This window comes from Armigeres subalbatus, chromosome 3, assembly GCF_024139115.2.
Source record: "Armigeres subalbatus isolate Guangzhou_Male chromosome 3, GZ_Asu_2, whole genome shotgun sequence".
Taxonomy (NCBI): domain Eukaryota; kingdom Metazoa; phylum Arthropoda; class Insecta; order Diptera; family Culicidae; genus Armigeres; species Armigeres subalbatus.
The window spans coordinates 308,364,630-308,390,531 of record NC_085141.1 but is presented as its reverse complement, the minus strand read 5'-3'; the positions used below and the strand labels follow the sequence as shown (position 1 = coordinate 308,390,531).

General features: G+C 39.2%; 1 protein-coding gene across 3 annotated transcripts in view; it reads right to left on the bottom strand.

Annotated features, from left to right (window-relative positions):
* The window catches only part of LOC134220696 (mucin-3B-like), a 48,294-nt gene that overhangs the window by 10,698 nt on the left and 11,694 nt on the right, over nt 1-25,902 (bottom strand). For all 3 annotated transcript variants that reach the window (XM_062699800.1, XM_062699799.1, XM_062699798.1), the window contains one exon: nt 8,585-8,930. In XM_062699800.1, the coding sequence (XP_062555784.1) occupies nt 8,585-8,910 (326 nt within the window). In that variant the 5' untranslated portion in view covers nt 8,911-8,930. The remainder of the gene's footprint in view (nt 1-8,584; nt 8,931-25,902) is intronic.

The following is a 25,902-nucleotide window of genomic DNA, read 5'->3' as shown; positions in this document are numbered from 1 at the left end:
TTACTGCTGAAAAAATCACAACAATAAGAAACAAGGCAAGGAGCAGTAACCCTACTAAAATAGAGGAGGTACTGCTAATACGTCAACGAAAAATTATTTAATGTTTTGATTCCAAATTCCGAGTATACGTCTAGTTTAATAATATAATTTCTCAGAAAATGAGAAACAAATAGGGGAAAAGACGGCTTTGGCAGGATTTGTTCTGATATTGTCAGGGGGGTTTTTGTCGACCAAATTTTATGAAATGCAAAGAATGTTTAGGCCAAATTTGAGCATAATCAGTCCTTAAAAACCCCCTACCAATAATAGAACAAAACCTGCCAAAGCCGTCATTCCCCCTAATAAGATAATGTTTATTTAAATATTCTTCTGGAAATTATTTTTGCGGACTTTTTTTAAAACATTTACATGTATTTATTTATTTTATTTATTATTTATTTATTCAGACTAAGGCCGAAGTGGCCTGTGCGGTATGGCTACACGTCGCCAACCACGAAGTCTACGCAGGGTCCGCAAGTCATCTTCTACCTGATCGATCCACCTTGCCCGATGCGCACCTCGCCTTCTTGTGCCTGTCGGATCGTTGTCGAGAACCATTTTCGCCGTGTTACTTTCCGACATTCTGGCTACGTGCCCGGCCCACCGCAGTCGTCCGATTTTCGCGGTGTGAACGATGGATGGTTCTCCCAACAGCTGATGCAACTCGTGATTCATTCGCCTCCTCCACGTACCGTCCGCCATCTGCACCCCACCATAGATGGTACGCAGCACTTTCCTTTCGAAAACTCCAAGTGCGCGTTGGTCCTCCACGAGCATCGTCCAGGTATCGTGTCCGTAGAGGACTACCGGTCTAATGAGCGTTTTGTAGATTGTCAGTTTGGTACGGCGGTGAACTCTATTCGATCGGAGCGTCTTGCGGAGTCCAAAGTACGTACGATTTCCTGCCACTATGCGTCTCCGAATTTCTCTGCTGGTGTCATTTTCGGCAGTCACCAGTGAGCCCAAGTACACAAATTCTTCTACCAATTCGATTTCGTCACCACCGATGCAAACTCGCGGTGGGTGGCTCACATTGTCTTCTCTTGAACCTCTTCCTATCATGTACTTCGTCTTCGACGTGTTGATGACTAGTTCAATCCGCTTAGCTTCCCCCTTCAGTCTGATGTAGGCTTCCTCCATCTTCTCAAAGTTACGTGCCATAATATCTATATCGTCGGCGAAGCCAAATAGCTGGACGGACTTATTGAAAATTGTACCACTCGTGTTACTCCCTGCTCTTCGTATTACCCCTTCCAAAGCGATGTTGAATAGCAGACACGAAAGACCATCACCTTGCCGAAGGGACTCGAGAATGCCCCTGAGACTCGAACTACGCACATCACCCGATCCATCGTCTCTTTGACTTATTTACATGTAATATAGCGAAATTTCGTAATATAAAATGGATATTAACACTATTGCTGATTGTGGATCTTTAATTATAAGAAAAATATTTTGAGCTTTTTAGTGGAATGTCTTCACTTGTCATAAGACGAGTTTATACAATCCCATTGAATTCCACCACTGAATTGTATCTTGACAGATACGTATTTCGACCTCAACAATAAGGCCGTCTTCAGTGTCTCGTACTTGACTCGACTCGTGTCAAGTACGAGACACTGAAGACGGCCTTACTGTTGAGGTCGAAATACGTATCTGTCAAGATACAATTAAGTGGTGGAATTCAATGGCATCTTTAATTGCGAATGCCTTCTGCGAATAAATGAAAGTAATTATTTTAATCAATTTTTTTTTTCATCAGTGTAGTCGATTTTTTTGCTGGGGAATCAGAACTATTATAGTATAAAGCTATGTCCATTTAGAATCCGGAATAATAAAATCATCTGTATCTCGGTAACGGATTGACGTACAAAGAAGGTTAATACATCAAAACAAGGGTAATTCACTGTACTTTAAGGATAATTAATACAAATAATTTCTTCTTGTTTCTAGTGAAAATTCGCGCCTTCTTCTTTAATCCTCTCATCAAAAGTTGCACACTTCCGGAGTCAACTTCCTTGGCACATTTGTTCCACATTTTGGTCATCTGAGTCGCGTCCCGAGATGTTTTTCCACTTTTTCCACTTTTCATAAGCTTCCGCTTCATTACTGCCCAAAATAACTTGATGAGCCGGAGCTGTGGGCAGTTGCGTGGATTTATGTTTTTATCGATGAAATCTTCGTTATTATCGCGGTACCACTGGATGACTTCCCGGCTGTAGTGGCAACTCACCAAATCTGGCAAAAACTTCACGGGACCTTTATGGGCTTTATGGAAGGTCGACCGCGGTTTTTTAGACATTCCTCCTTGTACAGCTTCGAGTCCATCGTCTTATTCGTCACAAACACTTAGGTCTTTATCTCACAGTTGCAAATCCCTTGCCAAAATCATCCGTTTTTTTTGCAAGTTTGTCCAAAAATCAAACTTAAACTTCGCAGGAACTACCTACTCCTCGTGCCGTCACCATGTAGAATTTTTGGCTAGGAAGCTGTCCGAAATCCATTTTGACGTAGGTTCCATCGTCGATGAGCAGGATTATCAACGTGGGTGTGCAGACTTTTTTTTTCTCCTTTCGGCTTCCATCTGGAATAATTTTTGACACGCTGCACGAAACTTCGTGAAATTTATACCAAAGCAAGTGGGCGCCTAGGTAGACAAACCGCTGTAAAAGAATTCTTGCAGCGGTCACTTTCGGTGCCGCTGCAATACAATAAATGATTCCGGATTCTAAATGGACATAGCTTTAACCACGTAATACCATGTTTTAATGTACGTGTCGTTTAGTACCAAATCTCTAATTTTATTCTTCTTCATCCACCACCGCTGCCCTCGCAGCTTCAGCCATCATTGGCCTCTAGCCGTGAACTCCGAGCGATGTGATGGGCGATTGCATCCATCGCAACCGACACCACTGCATCCGACCATCACCAAGCACAGAATGATAAAAAAATGCGCTCACTTCTTTCATGCATATTCGCAGACCCACCGGCAGTTCTACCGCTGGTGACTGCATGCTGTTTAGGTAACACGGTGAACGAACGAATAAACGAAAAATGCTCGAACAAAAAGCACGTCAGTACGCGCTGCTGTCACAAATTGTAATCAGTGTTGAGAAACTCACTCATATGAGTAAAAATTCCTCACTCATTGCTAATTTTTTCCGTGAGTACTCACGCGTGAGTTACTCACGACCTGTGAGTACTCACAAGTGAGCAAACGTGGTTTTGCTCACTCACGAGTGAGGAATGTTTGCTCATATGAGTAATCCAATAAGATTAGTTTTTGTTTCTTCCACAATGTTGATGTCAAGTTTTGGCCAATTCTGGTAGTTGTCAAGCAGTACGTAAAAATTTGTGGCATGAATTTATGAAAAAAGCTAAAGAATTTGTCAAATTATACGAATAAGAAATTGCTAATATATTGCGAATTACTATCAACGTGTTAATTAATAGCATAATAATAAATTTCGAAATGTAGTGCAGGATTGTTACGACTGCGCGGATTTTGCGCATATGGCGCGGCTTTAGCTTCGGGTGAAAATTAAATAAATAAAATTATGGATCTAAAATAATTGAGAATAAATGTGTTGAAGTCTTGGTTGAAGTTAATGTTGAGATATAATTTACGTATGAAATCAATGTTTATATATGTTTGCCTTTTTCGTACAGCGATATATTCACTTCAAAGACGATTTTTAATAGAAGGCCCCGAGACTCATTGTGGTTATTACCAATTGACGAATATAGATGATGGTTGTGTGCGCGTGTTTTTGTGCCTATGCGTGTGCTTGTTTGTGCGTGTGTGCGTAGGTTTGAGTTTGCGTGTGTTTGCGTGTGGGTGTGTTTGAGTGTGCGCGCGTTTGTGTTTGTGTGTGCGCGTGTGTGTTTATGTGTGCGCGTGTTTGGGTATGTTTGTGTGTGCGTGCATGTGTGTTTGTGTTTGCGCACGTGTGTATTTGTGTGTTTGTTTGCGCGCGTATGTGTTTATGCACGTGCGCTTGAATGTTTATTATATTGCTTAAACTCTATGCAAGTTTGTCTTTCAATTCATAATCTAGACAAATTACATAATTTATTGTTGTAGGGGAAAAGATGGCTTAGGCATTAAATTTTAACTAAAAAAAATTAATAACAATAATATAAAGAACATGCAAAACAGTCACCATATCTTCAAAGCGAAGGGTTGTCCCAAGCAACCAGAAGTTCAGGTTTTACTTAAATTTACTCTTAACCGAACTAATTGATTCACTATGGTTCACATCAAGTTCCAAGCATCCTTAACGGAACTTTAAAGTTCACTTAAAGTTCCGTTACATACAAAAAATTACTTAAAATGAGAGCTGATTAAGCCAAAATAGCCCTTCTTATCCGAACTTCTGGTTGCTTGGGGTCATACTAATGGCGATTTGTTCAGATTCATTCCACTTCATTTTGGTACAAGTGTGCATAGAGCGGCAAATTAGAATGGTATCAAGAATACTAAATTACCAATATAGTCCATTATGGCGCTATGGTGTCACAAAAGGTAAGCAAAGTAGTAAAGAGACATTCCGAGAGGTGTCTCAACGTATGATGTAATATGCAACAGACCATGTCGAAATAAGGTAGTTGTAGGTAGGTAGATAGGTAGGTTCTTATATCAATAACATTTGCAAATTGAACAATTTTGGGTTAATATGTGTCGTTTTAAGCACTGCTGAAAAAATCTCAAAAATTCTCTGTTACTAATTTGGGTGCAAGGAACGAATTCGAGGAGTAATCCTAATATGCTAGAAATCGTGTTTTGATTTCTGAGTTTGGAAATAAAGTTTTGAAAACACGCGATGCGACAGTCGCGACGCGATTCTATCGCTTGGCGACAGCGATTCTGTCGCCGTTGGTATGGAAGCGAAAATAGAACCATATAGAACATTGCCTGCAGCGACCAAACGATAGAATCGTGGCGACTAGTTGTCGCCGTTGCGGCGATGAAATCGCTTAGGTCTGGGGGAGCCTTAATGCACCCCTTGACTTTCGCTTTTGGGCCTTTTGAGACGCAAGATGCTGTCCGTTGCGTAATGTGGAAAGATTCACGAAGTGAACTATATTGTTAATCTACTATACATATCTGATGGTATTAAAAATCGTTTTTTATATAAAGCACTTCAAGTGAAAATAGTCACAATTCTAGTGATAAAAAATGACATCTCACGTGTATTTGACACTAATTCAGTTCTAGGTCGTGCGGATTTAAGTTCATGCCGCGTAAATGACGCGGATCTGGTTTTGGCCGGCGTGGAAAATATTTCAAGATCCCCGTAACAATCCTGAATGAATATATAAAAAATATTATACGAGGATACCGCTCCATGAATTCATAAATTGATGCGAATATTATTGATATAGGAGCATGGTATTAAGAATGAAACGATTACTAAATAAAAGCATTTATTTGTTGTTTACAACAATTATTCATTAAATAAGGTGGTTTGAAGTATTATCTTTATTTATTATATTTACTTTTAGCCATATTTTTAAACCCCTATACCGTAAAAATAATAAATTAACGATTTTCTACTATTAGAAAAATACTGTAGAAATGATCAATTAAGAGTCGAAATACATATACATATCTTTATACGAAAATACATTGACAAAACTAAAGAATATACAGATCTCATATTTTTTGAATTGACACATTAAAGGGAAGATCCATTAATTACGTAACGCAAAAATTGGGCATTTTCAACCCCCCTTCCCCCTATGTCACACTTTTTGTAAGAAGCATCTGAAAATTTTGTATGGATCGTCACACTTCGACCAACCCCCTTCCCCCCTTAAGCGTTACGTAATGTGTGGACGCTCCTTACTGTTAAATTTAGCCAGCTTTGAAAATGATTTTGGTCTTTTTTGTAAAAGTGCTAAACAGTAAAAGCCAGCATCTTTAGTTCTCATGCTGCACTGCACGAACAGGTATAAAATAATAATATGCTTACGGCATGATACGATCATTTAGTTCGAATTTGACTCATTTATAATGACTATTTATTTAATAAAATACTTGATATAAAACATTTTAGAGTAAAAACAATTGGCTATACAATCACATTTTAAAACTCGGCTTCTGAAAAAGGAGTAAAACTTGAACCACAGACAAAAAAACATAATACATTGAACATTCATTCATCAAATCCATCGTCGTTCAAACACTAACGACATCTGTTGACTTCAGCTAGCTGGGCTAATCACTAGGTAGCAGTAGTGAGCAAACGTCAAAATAGAGTAAATTCGATGCACACGCCACTAGTGATCGATTGGCCAACTAATGATTATTCGAATTGACCAGTAAATCAGTGAACGATGGAAATTTGTCGAGTGTTATGTCTGTTTGTCTGTTCTTGAACTAAATGATCGAACCACGTCTGGTGGTACACAAATTTATTGGAAAATTTAAATAATATTGAAGGCTTTGACTATAACGCATGTCCCTTCTAGCTATTTTTATGTTCGTAGTCTACGCACCCCAAAACACAAACACACACCAAAATACAAACACGCAACTAAACACAAACACGCACCTAAACATAAACACGCAACTAAACACAAACACGCACCCAAAACATAAACACGCAACTAAACACAAGCACGCACCTAAACACAAACACGCACCCAAAACACAAACACGCACCCAAAACATAAACACACAACTAAATACAAACACGCAACTAAAGACAAGCACGCACCTAAATACAAACACGCACCAAAATACAAACACGCACCTAAGCACAAACACGCACCCAAAACATAAACACACAACTAAACACAAACACACAGCTAAACACAAACACGCACCTAAATACAAACACGCAACTAAACACAAACACGCACCTAAACACAAACCCGCATCTAAACACAAGCACGCACCCAAAACATGAACACGCATATAAACACAAACACGCATCTAAATACAAACACGCGCCTAAAGAGAAACACGCACCCAAAACACAAACACGCACCAAAATACAAACACGCAACTAAACACAAACACGCACCCGAAACATAAACACGCAACTAAACTCAAGCACACACCTAAACACAAACACGCACCTCAACACAAACCTGTACACGTATATTTCATGATCTTCAATTGACTTAGGAAATTCGCATTTTCAATTATTGCTAACCTTACAGTATATTTTTTAATACACCTATTTCCTCACTTACTCACCAAAAAAATCGGATGAGTAGTTTTACTCACTCAGGCGTGAGTTTACTCACGCGTGAGTGCTCACCATACCTGTGAGTACTCACGCGTGAGTAGAACTGGTTCAACTCATATGAGTGAGTGAGTGAGGATGGAACGAACCATGCTCACTCATTTCCCAACACTGATTGTAATGACTCGCACACGGCAGGCTTCTTTTATACACAAAGAAAATCTTCCGGTGGACCCGAAGGCCCGTGACATACCGCATTTTGATGTCCGTGTTAGGAATGCACGGGATTGGTTATATATGAAATTTTTGCTGGCTTTGACAAGAATCGAAAATTTCAATAACTTATCGGTAATAATCTTGAGTTTCAATGGAATTGACAAATTTCTGGAGAGTGTCCGAGTCGATTGATATATAAATCTTCAAAATCCATCGAAAGATAAAGGCGCTAGTAACGTTTGAAATATTTCCTCTCAGCGTAACGCTCTCGATTTCCAAAAATCTAAATGACACCCAGTATAGTAAAGAAAGACGTAAGTCCTACGTCAAAACATGAGATTCTAAAAACTCCTTTCGTATAAAACAATTTAAAAATGAGTGCGTAATAAAAAGCGGAGAATAGAATGACACTTTTCAGAGACAATTACACTCTTGCATCCTACAATTACACTCTTGCATTCTATTTGTCTTATCGAATGTTGGTTTGCAAACACCTATTAATTATCTTTTCTTCATTACTGGTGTCGCATTATACCACAAGGGAGTTTGCCGCCTCTCAGCTTGCTGTTCACTAATTACGTAAGGGATTTTTCTGGGGTTTTCAATCTGCTCCCTCCTCCCATGTATTTTTTTTTCAAAGAAATAATATTTGTATTTATATGGAGTACTAGAAAATATAAGCTCCCATAAGCCCTAACGTAATTAGTGATCGGCTTCTCAATATTGATTTCAAAAGTTATTACTGCATTGTCTTTACGCCAAATCACCGGTTTCATATTTACACCCGGGTTTTATACATGTTTTGGTTTTAGTCGATGAGGACCTTTAAAGTCAATGAAATAATAAGTGAACCTCATGAAAAAATTATAAAAAATCAAATAAAATTCAGGTTGCATTTAAAATGTTGTGAAAGTTCAGGTTAACCGAGAAATTAATGAATCCCAACCGTGTAAAAAACTGGCTGCATAGCTGAAATACTTAATCTCAAGAAAGTCAAAACATCTTAGATTGGACTAGGATTCGCCCCAGCCATCTTCAGTATGATGCTGTTTCGTAGCAGCACGCCTTTCTGCTAAGTCACGGAGGCCTCATTGCATTAAACCGTCTTATCGATACAGATGGCCATTACATACCGATTTTTCTTAGAATCCTTCAGCATAAGATTCCCCAGTTTGTCCTCCATGGTCTTGGTCAGCAGACTGCAGCTGGACCGATTCAGCACGCTGGTCGCTTCCGATGCCATCGACGAGACCGAAATAGATATCAACGAAAGATCCGTCGAGAAGCTCTCGTGCGAAGGCGACCGCAAAATCCTACTGGAAACGGTCAGGGCGGACGGGATGTGGCTTGATGTGCCGATGGCGTTACTGGTGCTGATGGAGCTACTACTAGCGTGGGCGGCTGTGCTGGCACTGGTTACAATACTTGCTGTGGTGGTGCAATTCTTCTGCGACGTCATTTGGCAGGACGAACGGTGTGCTGGGCAAACAATAGAGAACATAGAGAGATAGATAAGATAGTTGTCGGGTATAGTGGTCTTAAGTTGGAATATATGAAATTGCATTATGGTTGGTGCTTTCTGTTAGATATTTTGGGAATGCACAAGCCACTTCACATATATTAAAAGCCTCGGGCTTACGGTAAGCATATTTCATTAGCATAAACATTCGTCCTGACGTGGATTGCTCGCTTTATTTTAGTCCCCATAGAAAGCTCTTTCAACAGCAACAGCTTTAGCGCGCCTGCAATCATCGTTTGGTATAGTGGAGTTATACGTATGAGCCCATTTCCATACGAAGCACCGGATGTAGAATGCACGGCTGGAACGTATCGAGAACGAATAAAACGTAAATAGAAATGCCACTCCACTACTGGCTTTGATTGCCTAATGCCTATGTGGCTATGTCTGGTATTGTGTAGCATTCCCTCATCCTGCCGACTGTTTCGATCCATAATCACTAATGGCCATTTCATGTGCAAATGATTTACCGCATTGTTATTATTGTCACAACCCACGATCCAAACGACGCTGTCGTACCGGTGTCAGGCCGTGTCGTCATGACCTTTGGCATTCGGGCAGTGCCGGTGACCTTGTTCGAGGAAGTTATCAAGGAATGTCAGGAAGCTATTGATACCATTTCATTGAACATTCTTTATTCAAACTTATTCTATAAACTGCCTATCTACTAAGTGAAGGCAGTCTATCGATTGGTCTGCTTCTCGGGTATCCAATCGTTCGTTTATTTTATGGGCTACAAGCATTAAGGTGAAACGTGTCAAAAACCAGTTTCAATATTATTATTATTTACGATTTTAAAAGCTCATATCTCAGAAAAGAAGAACCAATTTGTGACGAAGAATTTGTATTTCTATCAATTATCAGGTGCTAAGATATCTACATCAATACAGATCGACTTATAAGATCAAAAGCTATAACCAAAATTAAATTTTCATACAAATAACACGCTAAGAAAAACTCACTCACTTTTATAGTTATCTAATACACGAGAAAGGCATAAACACCGCTAGGTGGATTAATCAGGATTTTTTCAACGATTTTAACGTATTCTTCGATATTTTCAGACAATCAGTTTGAAAGCTCTTTTATGTCGGTTTGAGAAAGGTGTGCACTATCCATCAGTCATTCCCGGATAATTGTTACTAAAACGGTTCTCCTTTTTGCCCGCCATCCAAATTTCTCCACGATTATCTTTATTATCTTTATTTGTTTTATTACATTTAATAATTATGGTCACTGTTGATCTTATTGAACTACTTAAATCTATTTCGACAACAATAAACAAAGTACAATGTTTAAACGAAATTTTATAGCAGGAATATAACTTACATAAAACCATAAACTACAATTGGCAATAGAACAAGACATTCATCATCATAAGCTTATATCATGAGGCTAACACGGGGATATTTTTATGCCCAGGGAAGTCCAGATAATTTCCATCCAGAAAACTTACTAGACCAAACCGGGAATTGATCGCAGCCACCTTCAGCATGGTCTTGTTTTTTAGCCGCGCATCTTACCGCACGGCTAAGCAAAACGGCTTCCCGGATGGACAATTTGTTTTATTATTATTATATATTGTTCAATTATCATACATGCGACTTCAGGCAGGTTTCTCGTAGTTCCGCAGCATAGTTCCGGGCAAAAAAAGAATTCTGTAACAGAAAATCAATGGTAGCAAATCTGCAAACTGAATCATCAGTTTTTGAAAAATCTAACTATGTACTGCGTAGCAGCTGTTGCAAGTCATCCCGCAGGGGGACACATTTAATCAAAGTTGAGGTTTTAAAAAATAATTATTTAAAAAATATACAATTTAAAAAAATTATAGTTTATAGTTCTTGCGGAAATAAAAACCTAATTGATATTGTAACTGGAGAGGGGATTTATTTTGGTGAATTTTTTTCACTGTGCTACACTGCCGTGCCAAGCATAGTTGTCCCATGTCGTTTTTTTACGATGCCATTCCCACTGTGCTGGCGGTGTCGCATTTGCTCAGACAAGTTATTTCTCTATCAGACATTATGGCTAGACTCAACAGCAATTCTTCCTAGTCCTATAATCCATTGATGAATTCTTTGCATACTTAGTTTTTCCAAAATTGATCTAGACTATCTTTTGAAAAGGGCCAAAGTTTTTTTTTACCATTTTTTTTCAAATGGATATAATCGTAAAAAGACGCATCCTCTAAAAAAGTATTGTATGGGTGACTATCGCAAAATCAGTCAAGTTTTTAAATAAAAATATTGGAAAAATTCCAAATTCAGTCATACACTGAAAAAAAGCACATTCTGGTTGGAATCTGTAATTCTGAGAAGAAATATTTCTAAGCTTTCGGATCAACACCCAGCGAAACTAAGGTTCAATTTTCTACGCAAACTGTCCCAGTGTAAACAACATCGTAGGTTGAAAGCTCTGCTGATTACTTTTTTTGTGGGGCTTAGAACCACTGCGTTCATTGAGTTGAACTTTCGAGGGACATCCCTTAGAGGTGTGCACCGCGGCCGACAGTTTTTGGCACGCCGCCGCCGACATTTATCTACCGGCGCGCCGCCGTTTAAAATTCTTTACGCCGCTGATCTATAATTATCCACGCCAATCCAAATTTGAAGAAGTCTGCAGAATTTCGAATATTCAGTGGAATTTCCGTAGAATTTCCTTATTGAGCCCTACAACATCACGTTGGAACTCCAGAGAATTTTTCGTAAGAATACCAATGATTTCCTTGAAAGTTTCATACAATTTTTCGTTGTTATTTCGAAAAGCTATCCGTAAAAACTAAGAAAAATTTCGAGTGCAAATTGCGAAGAGTTTCCCATTGTAATCTAAGGAATTTCTCGTTGAAATAGAATTTTTGAACGGAAAAGTATCATTCGACAGAAAGCCATTTGACCGAAGACCACAAGGCTGGAAGTTATTTGGCCAAATATGGCGTTTGACTGAATAAACCATTTGTTTAATTATGTCATTTGGTCGAACAGTTCCTTTGGTTGAAAAATAACGGACCATTTCGCTGAAAAAAAATCTGATGAACTTCCTTAGAAAGTTCTTTAAGTTATTAAGAATTTTCATTTGGAAAATATTTTCGAATTTTCCACGGGAATTATTTTGAAATTTCGAGAACTATTTGGAATTCTCAAAGAAAATTGTTTGGAATTTCAGCGGAAAATACTTTGGATTTTACATGCGAATCTCTTAAGAATTTTCACGGAAACATGTTTCAAATTTCTACAGGAAAATAATCGGAATATACACGGAAACTTCCTATTAAGTTTCTGTTGAGTATTCTTCGAAATTTACACAAAAAGTTCTTCTTTATTATAGGAGATTGCGACTGGTAGAAGGGATGTTTTATTGATGGTTTTCTTAGTATAGATTAATAAAGATTGCCAGCCTGGCATAGCCAACGTCAAAACAGAAAATGCTTTGGAATATCCGCAAGAGACTTTAAGGAGCCCTCACGGGGAACCCTCTGGAACTCTCTCAAGAAATGTTCCCAAATTTCCACGGAAAACTTCTCAAAGTTTCCGCGGAAGACTGTGCAACAAGTAGATTTCAACAAAAACTTCTTTGGGTTTCAACGGAAAATTGTTCGAAGTTTTCAAGGATTTTCCTTGGTTTTCTACAGAAAATTCTTCATCTGGTTCATAAGAAATTCCTGGGAAATTCCATTCGCCGAAAGTGAAATACATTCGTACTGGTAATTTGGCCGATAAAGCCATTTGCCATAACAGGTAGTCTGGTCCAAATGTCATTACTGAACAGGTGATATGGTCAAAAATGTCCACTTGTTTGGCGAAATGGCCTTATTGTCAAATGACCATTGCAAAAAAAAAAAATACGTGGGGTCATTCAATAATTATAATCAATAGATTTTAGTGGGGGAGGGGGTCTAATATGTTGTGACAGTACTACGTATAAAAAAAGCGTGACAGAGAGGGGAGAGGGAGTCTAGAAATCTCAAAAAGCTGTGGACGTTATATTTGAATCGTCCCTAACCTCTTTACTTTTTAAGTCTATTTGACCGAAAAGGTTGTATGCCCTAACAGGTCATTTGGTTTCAAAGGCCGTTTGGCCGAAAATGTCGTTTGAACGAATAGATTATTTGATCGAAATTGACGTTTTGTAGGCATGGTCATTTGTCAGAAAGAACCATTTTTCCCGAAAATTGCAAAAAACTTGCATTTTCTGCAGAATTATCTATTTGGCTGAATGTTGCTTTTGGCTGTTATTGCTATCAACCAAATTACATTTTTGGACAAACCATTTTCGACCTGATAACAGTTTCAGATGGATGTTCAAATCGGCTTGATAAAATTTGGCTAGATGACTTTTGGATTAAATGCTAGTATCAACTTAAAAAGTAGTGAGTAAATGTCATTTGGCCAAACGGTTCGATATTTTTGACCATACACAGTATAAAAATGTTACATCATATATGATGTAACAAAAAGGCTCCGTTCGATTCGACTCATTATTCCATCACATTTTAAAATTACAGGTTGTCATTAGTATGCAGCTTGCGTTCAATATTGCATACAATGAAAAGTTGGATGTAAAATTAAAGGTTATTGACCACAAAAATATGGGTTCAAATATTTCCGTAGCGTGTAATTGTCAGAATTTTTAACTGTGTAGTTTGAGTCATTGACATTTGCCGTATGACCCGTCGGACCAAATTATCAGTGAGGCTGTATGTCGCTTTCGGCCAATGGAATTTCCCAATGACTTCTTATGGACAATACGAAGAATTTCCTGTAGAAATCCAAACAAATTTCTTGAAAATTCCCAGCAATTTTCCGTTCAGATCCAAAGAACTTTTTGCTAAAATCCACATTCTGAACAATCTTCCATGGAGATTCAGAAAAAAAAATCCTTGGGAATTTCTCGTGAAAATTCTTAAGAGTCTCCCGCGGACATTCAGAAGATATTTTAGCTATGCCAAACGAACCGTCTTAATTAATCTATAATGAGGAAGCCAACGTTGAAAAATCTCCTCTACCAGTTGCAATCAGAACTGTAGCGTGAAATTCCGGTGCTCTTGGCGAAACATTCATTGGGCGCCCCTTTTCTACTAAAGAAAAAAATGTACAATATTTTATATTTGGATAACAATTTGAATTTCAGGAATTGTAGATTGCACGAAATCCTCCTAAGAATGTTTCGTGGTAGGTATATTTTGATTTGAGAAGAGTGACGGGGGTCAAAATAAAAAAAACAATATCGCAATGCACTTTATGAATAATTCTTCAATTATTTCTGCACTCTATGTATGCATATGGTCAAAGCAGTATGTATTGCCAAATATCCATAAGATTCCTAAAAAAATCCCAAAAATTTCCAATAATTTCCGAAAGATAGAATAAACGCACGCAAATCAAAAGGAAAATGTATTTTTCGTGTACCCACGCACTTGACCTATAGTTGGGTAAATAAAATCCAACCCTAAAGTGAGATGGTCAATGGTAAGAGTCGTTGTCGGAGCTAGTTGGATCATGAAAATCTATTTGGCCGAAATCACCATCATCCGAATCAAGAAAATTCAAAGCCGGTCGATGATTTGAAGGAATATAACTGGACTTAGTTACGTCAAAAAAATCCAACTCTCACGTAAGTAGACCGATGATAGGTTTAATAAAGACTAAAAAACGATGATAGGAATCACCACAACGCTGTTTGTTACTCGTCTCTGGAATGGAGTTGTTAGTGTCCCAAATCGCCATCGAACCTACCCCAACAAACATTGGAAGCTGGTAAAGCGTTAAACTATTTAGTGAAAAATAGACTTCTTCAGCCAAAAAACTAGCAAATTCAGAGACTAAGATCAAGAAAAATTCTACTTTGAAGTATGTTAATGGTTTGAAGACACCGTTGGACCTGTTAGTTTATTAACTTTCAGCTAAGAAGTGGGCTGATCGATGAGCTATTGAGTGGGTTGGTTGATGACCAAAATCTACATAGGACCTATTCGAATTAAGAAAAATACAATTATGGAGTGAGTTTGTCGGTAAATCGGAAGCACTACTGGGCTCTGTAAATAAAATAAAATATAATTATTGTATTCCCTAACCTCGACTAAACCGCGAGTCTTCCCCAAAACTAACACTATGTTTAAGAATCGAGAAATGTATTGTTAAACTTGATTTCGGCTCCGTAATGCTTCACGGCAAATGAGCCTTCCAAATAAACGAAAGATAAAAATAAATAAAATATAATTCTAAATTGAGTGGGTTGGTGGTCGGAATCGCTTTCAGATACAGCAGGGCTAAGAAAAATTCAACTTAGGACCAATATCTGATAGTTTTTAGGAAAAAACCTTACTTAACAATGACGACATGAAGGACATTCTTCTCCAATCAACCAACAATTTTAAGCTTTTCAACTCTTATAGATTCCAACGTAGAAGTCAAAATCGATTACATAATATTCAATGGTTTTGCCAGGATGAAAACACAGCTAGGTGTTTCAATCTGCCAAGTTTATGGTCTAGAAAAAGGCGTGGGTGAAAAATTCATTTTCAGTGCAAAACGAAAACAAACCGGCTGGCTCTCCCATACTAAAATCCAAGATGGCTGAATCTTGAATTTGGCAGATTGGAACACCTAGTAGTTTTGCTTTGATTTCCCATCATTGTGCTAGAACAAGTTTCTGGTTTGCTGGGATCCGAAAAGTCTTATTTTGCTGCCAACATGAACTTTTTTCAGATCACATAAAAAAAATCTGAACAAAACAAGCGAAGAATACACAACTGCAACTCAAAAGGACCCTTCCATGAATTTTCCGAACTATTTTCTTGCAGAAATTTGAAAGAATTTCTTGTAAAAATCTTGAAGAGTTTCTTATGTAAACTCCGACAAATTTTTCGATGAAATTTCATAAAAAGTAATCTCAGAACAAAGTATAGTTCCCGAAAATAGTTTTCAAATAAATATTAGGGGGAGATCCCCCAGTGCCGGACACATAAACCATTTAACAAAATACTCTCAAAGCATCCGGATTATGTTTACTTGTACACCATATACACAAAATATAATCATTGATGATTCATACAAACTATATTTTGATCATTTGAACACGGTTTTGGACGATGTATTTTGATAATGAATTTTGGTGAAAATTTTCACGGTTCAGAAAAGTGTTCCCGAGTACCGGACACTATTGCATCATGTGCAAATATGACCAAGTTTCTATTACATGAGTAAAGACATTATTTAGAATAATAATAAATATTTTTCACTTGCTTCAAGTTGTTGATATTAATACGTGTTAGTAAAGCTTATTTGACTCTCCAGCTCAATTTCTTACATCCTGCTCAAATTCCTTCCTTTTTCAATCAAATCTTCAAATTTAGTTTCTGCTTATTTCTGTAGTTCTCTGATACTTCAGAAAGAAAAAATAAATGAATTAAAGTAAGTTTAACAAAATATGTGCAGAGAATGGCTATTTGATCACATGGAAAAACTCACTGTCCGGACCCTGGGGGACAGCTAACGGATACATACATTTGGTTTTGCACCGTAGATATATTATATATCTAACAAATCACGATCGCTATTTGAAATATGACTAATGTTGACCATCTTGACATAACCAAAATGCATTCGATTGATTTTAATATTGTTGATTCAAACTTTCTAAAATAAGGCGAAACATGAAATGTTTTGACATTTTTGTTCAATTTCAAATTTTGTAAAAAGTTTACGACATGAGGATCTGATATTCCATGCAGGTAAAGGACTTTTCAATAGCTTTCTTTTGTACTATATAAGATGATGGAGGGATCTCTGCAAGTGCCGTTTTTAGAAGTGTCCGGTATTGGGAGGTGTCCGGCGCTGAGGGATCTCCCCCTATCCATCAGATTTGTCCGGCGAATTTCAAAAGATTCTTGAAAATATCCTGAAAAAATGCAAAAAAAAAAATCTTAAGGAAACGTAATAAAAAAAATGACACGCCGATTCACGCCGCCACCGCCGCCGGCTAAAATGGCTTACGGCGTGACGCCGAAAACGCCGGCGCTGGCGAATATCGGACCGGCGCACACCTCTAATCCCTGTTAGTGTTCGCATGTTGAAGTTGATTACCGTTTGTCAAGTAAACGTCCTAAGAAGGCGTGACTTTTCCCAGTCCGGCCAAATTGAATTTATAAATCTCACTACCTTTCCAAGATTTGCAATCCAAATTTCTCTTGGTTGCGTAAAGCCGCTGCACTGCTTAGAAATTCAGATCTGCATTACTTGTAGAATGCATCACAACTGCACAGCAGATGTTCCGAGGCTTTGCATTCCATCTTTCAGAAACTACTGAAATCATTCTGATCCTGAACAATATTTCCAACTCACTTCACTTTTCGCTTTTTGGACAATGAAGTTCTCTTGCAAATGCAAAAATGGTAACTTGACTTAGAAACCTCGTAGTTAATAACTGTGGAAGTGGTTAACGAACAGCTGCGAGGCGGCAATGTCCCAATGGAGGATTTAGTACCAAGCAGAAGAAGAAGAAGTAGAAGGTTGGTGGGTGGCCGAGTTGAAGACGGGAATAGGGAATGCTGCCAAATGGTCGTTCTCCCTTTATTAAAAAATGTGGGTAATTTGCAATGACACGTAGTTTTTCCATATGACAAAGCAGGACCTTACTAGTGCTGAACCTCACAAATAAACAACAACTATATACACTACAGAGTGTGCTATCGCTATGTGAAACATTCCTACGCATTTTTCACCCCCGACTGGAATATTCGATTTTCAGATGCTGCGTTTTACTCAACCGAACGGAACGTGGCATGCCAGTTGTTGAGCACTATTCTGCATAGTTTTATCATCTTTCATCTCCACTGGAGATACTCGATGATAAAAAAGACAAATTCACCTATCAGATATACGGGCCACATAATCATGTAACAATTATTACTAAATCATTTTAGGGACTTTCTAATGGTTGTTTACAAAATAATATACGCCCTATTTGCCGATTTTTGAATGTTGTTATAATTGAAATAAGAAGCAAAGTGGATATCCCATATTTTGGATGAAAATATGAATAATAATAATCATCAAAACATATTACTTTATTATATAATGCATTGTAATTTGGAAAAATCCTGTCTGAAAAATAACCTTGGCGGTATAATCCACACAGACATATTGCAGACATGCAATCATTTTTTTAATGAAATACGAAGTATTTCATATTTAGTAAATATTATCATATCATATTATTTTTAGTAAGGAGCACATGCTGTTCTAGCAAGGCACTAATGTAAAATGAGACGTAATAACAATTTATTATGGCATGGTTTCGCCTTTTTCATTCCAGTGTTCGGAAATTTAATGGTATTGCTCTGGATTGCTGCCAAATGAAAAAAAACGTTGGGATACGCAACAGCATCTATACACGTCTGCATACAAAGCCACACAAGGTTATAGATAGAGGCATCATGTTTGGCAAGGATATATACATATTTAGGATTATATTCAATGCGGCTACGGAAAATAGAACACAGATTAACGAGATACCATGACCAGACAGTCGTAACGAGATGGGAATATGGGTGGCCGAATGTGTTCATGATTGTTAGAATAATTTAAGGCGTTTAGATCCCAGTCTACATATTGATTCGATTGGCTCAATATATATCAATACTAACTAATTATAGTTCAGATTAATAAAAATCTCGTTTGTTCTCAATAAATTAGCAACGGTTATTTAATAGCAACGGTAATCAACAGTCTGATCCGGCGCATTTTTTATTTAGTAACCTTTTTGCCTTTCTCGTATACTAAGTATACGTAAAGGCTATATGATCACTCCAAAACTAAACTTTTGATAGAAGGCTTGGATACCCATAGTGTTGCATACAAATCGACTGAGCTCAACGAATTGAGGTGATGTGTGTATGTACGTATGTGTGTGTACAAAATTTTGTAGACACACTTTTTGGAATTTATCATTGGCCGAATTACTCGTAACCAGTGTTGGTAAAAACTCAAAATTTCAAAACTCATGGACGATTCAAGCACCTAAAACTCATGGATGAGTTCAATCATCCATTTTATTCATCGTAGGTTTCCTTTTTTTCTCCTTCGTTAAAAACAGTAAATAACCTAATTAATCATTTGAGTGTATTACTTCTACGTGAAGTTAAACGATTTTCAGTGACATGGAAATGCTTATATCATCTTTCAAACTTAGACGTAGGGGGAATGACGGCTTTGGCAGGTTTTGTTCTATTATTGGCAGGGGGGTTTGTTATGACTGACTATGCTCAAATTTGGCCTAAACATTCTTTGCATATCAAAGAATATTGTGGCCAAATTTCATAAAATTTGGTCGACAAAAACCCCCCTGACAATAATAGAACAAAACCTGCCAAAGCCGTCTTTCTCCCTACATGTTCGTGATAGAATTAGAGGCGAAAGTATAGAATTGATAGTTCCGTTAGGATACGGCAGGCATGAAGAATGTTTTTATAGAAGTCGATTTGAAATCGAGCGGAGGGCAATATTTGTGATGGCACATATCGCACGAGCACGACCTTCCTTCTGCCAAACTCCCGTATGAAGGGGGAGGGAAGAATATCAGTGTGGGATCTCACGAGAAAGTGTTCAACATAGCTAGGTGGATTAATCAGGTTTTTTTTCTGTATTAAATGAAGAAAAATTTTGGTTTGTTAAAGTGTAGGCCCGACGGAAGGTGGTGCTGATTACTAATCCTCGGGCTGCAGATCAACTTGGTTCAATCAGACGAACTTTCAGCGCATCACATTAGGTTCTAAGCCAGATCTTCTGGAATTGAATCGACAACCTTTACCAGTACCACAGGTGGAACGTAGCCATTGCGGTGTGGATACAATCAACGGATGCTGAAGTTAAGCCACAGGTTTCCGCCAGTAGTGAGGATTTGGATTTTCCTCCCGTTGAAGGGTTTGGCAAGATCGGAAGATCCCAAAGAGATGAATCCAGACGATAAAAGTTAAAATGACTGACAGCCTGATCGGATCTCGCAGATTATTCCAACGGAACAAGTAGTAACTAATTCTAAGGGGATTTACCATTCGTAGGTTATGGAACAGCTAGCCGAGGAGGATAAAATCGGAAAGCTCCCATACGACGTGATTTACGGTTTACAAATCGAAGAAATTTTGGTGTTTTTTTTCGGAATTAAATTGTATATATGACTACTCGCCTTTTTTCAACTCGTTCATTTGAGAAAGCTGTTTCGGTTCCGAGCGCTTTCTGAGTAGATGACAGGACTATTATAACATAAAAACATTAGTAAGGACATAGCCAGGTGTACAGAGAGAATCGAGTCTACATTATTGCAGATGTCGCCACTGCATACGCGCAGCATCTCGAGGCAGCGTTGCCGGAAGAGGGTGAGCTCGATGGGGCCCCTCTTGAGGACTGCTGGAATACAGTCAAAGCAGCCATTAACGACGCAGCGGAGAACAACGTCGGGTATATGGGTCGAAGTCGACGGAACGATTGGTTCGACGAAGAGTGCAGACAGATTCTGGAGGAGAAGGACGCAGCGCGGGCGGTCGCGCTGCAGCATGGTACCCGGCAGAACGTGGAACGTTATAGACGGAAGCGGAGACAGCAGACCCGCCTTTTTCAGGAGAAGAAACGCCGCCTGGAAGAAGCGGAGTGCGAGGAGATGGAACAGCTGTGCCGTTCTCAAGAAACACGCAAGTTCTACCAGAAGCTCAACGCATCCCGCAAAGGCTTCGTGCCGCGAGCCGAAATGTGCCGGGATAAGGATGGGAGCATCTTGACGGACGAACGTGTGGTGATCGAAAGGTGGAAGCAGCACTACGAGGAACATCTGAATGGCGCTGAGAGTACAGGCAGTGAAAGTCAAGGCAGCGGAGGAGATGACTACGTCAGTTCAGCGGACGATGGAAGCCAACCAGCCCCCACCTTGAGGGAAGTTAAGGATGCCATTCAACAGCTAAAGACCAACAAAGCCGCTGGTAAGGATGGTATCGGAGCTGAGCTCATCAAGATGGGCCCGGAAAAGCTGGCCACTTGCCTGCACAAACTGATAGTCAGAATCTGGGAAACCGAACAGCTACCGGAGGAGTGGAAGAAAGGGGTTATATGCCCCATCTACAAGAAAGGCGACAAACTGGAGTGTGAGAACTTTCGAGCGATCACCATCCTTAATGCCGCCTACAAAGTGATATCCCAGATCATATTCCGTCGTCTGTCACCATTAGTGAATGAGTTCGTGGGACGTTATCAAGCCGGCTTCGTTGACAGCCGCTCGACAACGGGCCAGATCTTTACTGTACGGCAAATCCTTCAAAAATGCCGTGAATACCAGGTCCCAACGCATCATCTGTTCGTTGATTTCAAGGCGGCATACGACAGTATAGACCGCATAGAGCTATGGAAAATTATGGACGAGAACAGCTTCCCTGGGAAGCTTACCAGACTGATCAAAGCAACGGTGGATGGTGTGCAAAACTGTGTGGAGATTTCGGGCGAACACTCCAGTTCGTTCGAATCGCGCCGGGGACAAAGACAAGGTGATGGACTTTCGTGCCTGTTGTTCAACATTGCGCTAGAAGGTATCATGCGGAGAGCCGGGGTACGATTTTCAACAGATCCAGTCAATTTATTTGTTTCGCGGATGACATGGACATTGTCGGCCGAACATTTGCAAAGATGGCAGAACTGTACACCCGCCTGAAACGTGAAGCAGCAAAAGTTGGACTGGTGGTGAATGCGTCAAAGACAAAGTACATGCTTGTGGGCGGAACCGAGCGCGACAGGGCCCGCCTGGGAAGCAGTGTTACGATAGACGGGGATACCTTCGAGATGGTCGAAGAATTCGTCTACCTCGGATCCTTGCTAACGGCTGATAACAATGTCAGTCGTGAAATATGAAGGCGCATCATCTGTGGAAGTCGGGCCTACTACGGGCTCCAGAAGAAACTGCGGTCAACAAAGAGCACCAAATGTGTCATGTACAAGAGGTTAATAAGACCGGTAGTGCTTTACGGACATGAAACTTGGATTATGCTCGAGGAGGACTTGCAAGCACTCGAAGTATTCGAGAGACGGGTGCTTAGGACCATCTTTGGCGGTGTGCAAGAAGACGGTGTGTGGCGGCGAAGAATGAACCATGAGCTCGCCCAGCTCTATGGCGAACCCAGTATCTAGAGGGTAGCTAAAGCTGGAAGGGTACGTTGGGCAGGGCATGTTGCAAGAATACCGGACAGCAACCCTGCAAAGATGGTGTTCGCTTCCGATCCGGCAGGGACGAGACGACGTGGAGCGCAGCGAGCGAGATGGGCAGACCAGGTGCAGAACGACTTGGTGAGCGTGGGGCGTATTCGAGGATGGAGAGATGCGGCCTCGAACCGTGTATTGTGGCGTCAAATTGTTGATTCAGTGTTATCTGTTTAGATGTAGACTAAATAAATGAAAAAAAAATGATGGGGTACTTGTTACATGAGAGGGGAGAGTGCTCAAAATTCAGATTTTTGCGTTAGCCTTAGCTAATTTACCTTATTAACGAATTAACAAAAAACAAAGATGCCATAATGTACAAAAATACAAATTTGATCGAACGCGTAGATGAGGTTGACCAAAATGCACATTCTTTTCAATATGTACTCCCGGAGTGCATGCAAAGCTCGCTGAACGTTCACAGAGGCTGTTCTTTTTATGGGTTAACAGAAGTAATAGAATTTACACGAACATGTGAGGTTGACGCACAAATGCACCATGCGTCTCCATCTGCTCACTTTCTTGTGCTCCTCGGATCGCTATAAAGAACCATTTTCACCGGGTTATTGTCCAACATTCGGCCCACCGCAGTCTTCCGATTTTCGCGATGTAAACGATAAATGGTTCTCCCAACAGCAGATGCAACCGGTGGTTCATGCACCTCCTCCATCTGTTCCCGACCATAAATAGCACGCAATACTTTTCTTTCGAAAACTCCAAAAAACGCGTTGGTCCTCCAAGAGCATTGTCCAGGTCTCGTGTTCGTAAAAGACTACCGGTCTAATAAGCGTTTTGTAGATAGTACGGCGGAGAAAACTCTTATGGCGTTCGTCTTGTCTCGCCGGTGAGCCGCTGTGACAGGTCTGTTTGGAGCCCCACCCAACACCAGGACTTTTGCTAGTGCGCTTTGAGCGATACCTGATCGCTTTGGTGAGGCCTGTTTGCGGATGCATATATTTTTTATGGAAGTTTAACAGAGCTCGCTGTAAAACCTCATCACATCCTAGATAAGCCTGGAGAAGGGTCATCAAGCCATTGGACATAGTCTCAGCTGCTCTACCGTATAGAATATTGATGTACTGTAGAATTTTCTAAATAAATATCCTCGATTTAATGTAGAGTTGCCAGAAGAACTGTATTATATGAGAGGAGATCTATTTTTGTGTTCGGTTACCATTTATCGAAGTATGTTGGGGGAATGCCTCTGAGAAGAACAGTTTTGTCAGACGTCATCATACAGCCGTGTCGGTGTGGCGTGTTCCCCAAAACGCCACCGTACGACTGCGCTTCCGGCGATAGACTAGGGTTTGGTGTGACCATATGAATTTTTCCCAAAGGAGTACAATTCACCTGAATCGTAGCGGAGGACATTTGATCAAAAAGGAGGATATAATAAACATCGATCGGGTTTTGTTTTTAATATGATTTGTTAGACTTATGCATATTAAAGTTTATTGGAAGTAGTTTTTGTAAGTCGAGGCAAATACGGCATCTTCTTCTACTTCATTAACATTACAACTCCAGATGGAACATTTCCAACCATCATTACTCAAGTGCTTTCCAATTATGAACTGCAACCACCATCTTCATAATAGGGAAATGGTAGCTTCAACTAATTTTAAGATCAACAATGAACAAATGTTGAATATCCTTATGCTGGCCTTTTCGGCGATATTACACAGAATTTTAACAGGAAAAGCTCATCGCATTCTGAAAATTTAGCAATAGATAACATGTCAACATTAGGTTATAATAGAAACAAACACAAGATGTCTAGTAGACCAGTGAAGATTTTTTTCAATGCCATTGAGAATCACAATTTAAGGCATGTGAATGAGTATGATACCGTTAACTGTACGACCATTCCACAAAGTTCTCAACTGAATAAATTTAAAACTGTTTGCATTTAAACAGAAGAAACTCAAAACTGTTTTGATTAGTTCAGATTTCTATTCCATTCTAGGCATAACTTAGCGACTGCTCTTTGCGTCACATATTCAAGAAACGTACCGTGCGATGCGTTCAAAGGGCAATTTGATGGGTGAGAATGGGTAGAACATTGAATTTATTCGAAAACTTATGAAGGAAAAAATTTCTGATTAGAAACCAAAAAAGCATAAACGTGTGCAACGTTTTTTTTTTGCTCCGCATGGATCTCTGTTGCAGTATTGTTTATTACCGTCGTCTGGGGTGACAATGGGTCAAATGGGGGTGAGAATGGGTCACTGTTTCAACTACTTAGAATGCTTGTAGAATAGATTGAATGTATCTGAGGGTAAGAAGACTAAAATATAAGAGACCTTTTTGAACGATTTTGCTATCCGACCTCCAGGCTGCCGGTGAGAGCGATGACCCATTCTCACCCCCCAGACCCATTGTCACCCCCGATGGCGGTAATTTAATAATATTAAACTAGAATTTCTTCAGAAAAGGTTATTCATGCAACTGTTTTCTCAAAATATCTAAAAAGAAGGACATTGTAGTACAAAGGGAGATCATCTGATTTTTAATGAAAGATGAGGACATGTGTATAAGGAGGATATGGTCACCCTGGTGTAAAGGAGGATATGGTCACCCTAGAGAGGGGGCATTTGGGAAATATGATTATCCTGAAACCGCCATCCTAAATTTGGGTAACATTGTTATTTATTATTTACTAATACTACTAACTACTACTACTAACTTACTTACTATACATGAATTAATTAAAAATACATAAATTCAATCTATTTATATAAAAATGAGTTTGCTTTTGCTTTGAGGCATTATAACTCATGAACGGGTTGGACGATTTGCAAAATTTTCTCACTAATCGATTCGTATTGAGGTCAACTGTGTTTGCAAATTTGACAGGAAAAGTTGAAAAATTGTCGAAATACAATATAAAGGCAAGTTGGGAGAAAATTGGAGCTTCAATCAACTCAACAATTGAGAGTTAGAATGCAAAATAATACAACCCGATCAAGGTCGGGTACGTTCAACTAGTTCAAAATAAAAAAAAACAATGTTATTGCTCTTCCACTTTACGGTTCAACTTTTAAACTACCGCAGCTGTCACTTCATACTTTCTTCTTGCTGTTTGGCATGGCATTCTACGATGACAACGCCAAATATCAGATTTTTGTTTCAGTGTATTGAAGATTTTCAGGCTCGCGGTAGAACTTTGACAGTTGCGGAAGAACTTTACGGAATCCGCATAATGGAAAATTTTGAAAAGATCCGCAATAAAATATTTGAAAATCAATCGCGGTAGGCAAGTGAAGTGTGAGCATGCTAAACAAAGTTGTTATGCACAAATTTGAAATTCAATCGTAGTGGGCTGAGTTTGGCTGTTTAAACGTCACGTCAAAACAATGATCATTTCAAGACAAAATTTTCAAAACGACTTATCTGCTTTTGTAAACAAAGATTCAAACAACGATTTGACGAATCTGATAGCTCTCCCACGCAAACCAACACCACCAACAGGTAGCGGAATCCTTCACCTACCTATTGATGGTGTTGGTTTGCGTGGGAGAGCTATCAGATTCGTCAAATCGTCGTTTGAATCTTTGTTTACAAAAGCAGATAGGTCGTTTTGAAAATTTTGTCTTGATTTAGTGTTCGTTTTTGGAAGCGTACGCACGCTTTCTGATTTTTGGTTTCCGATGCCGATTTTCCGCGTATAAATCTAGTGATTCGATTGATGATTTGTTTG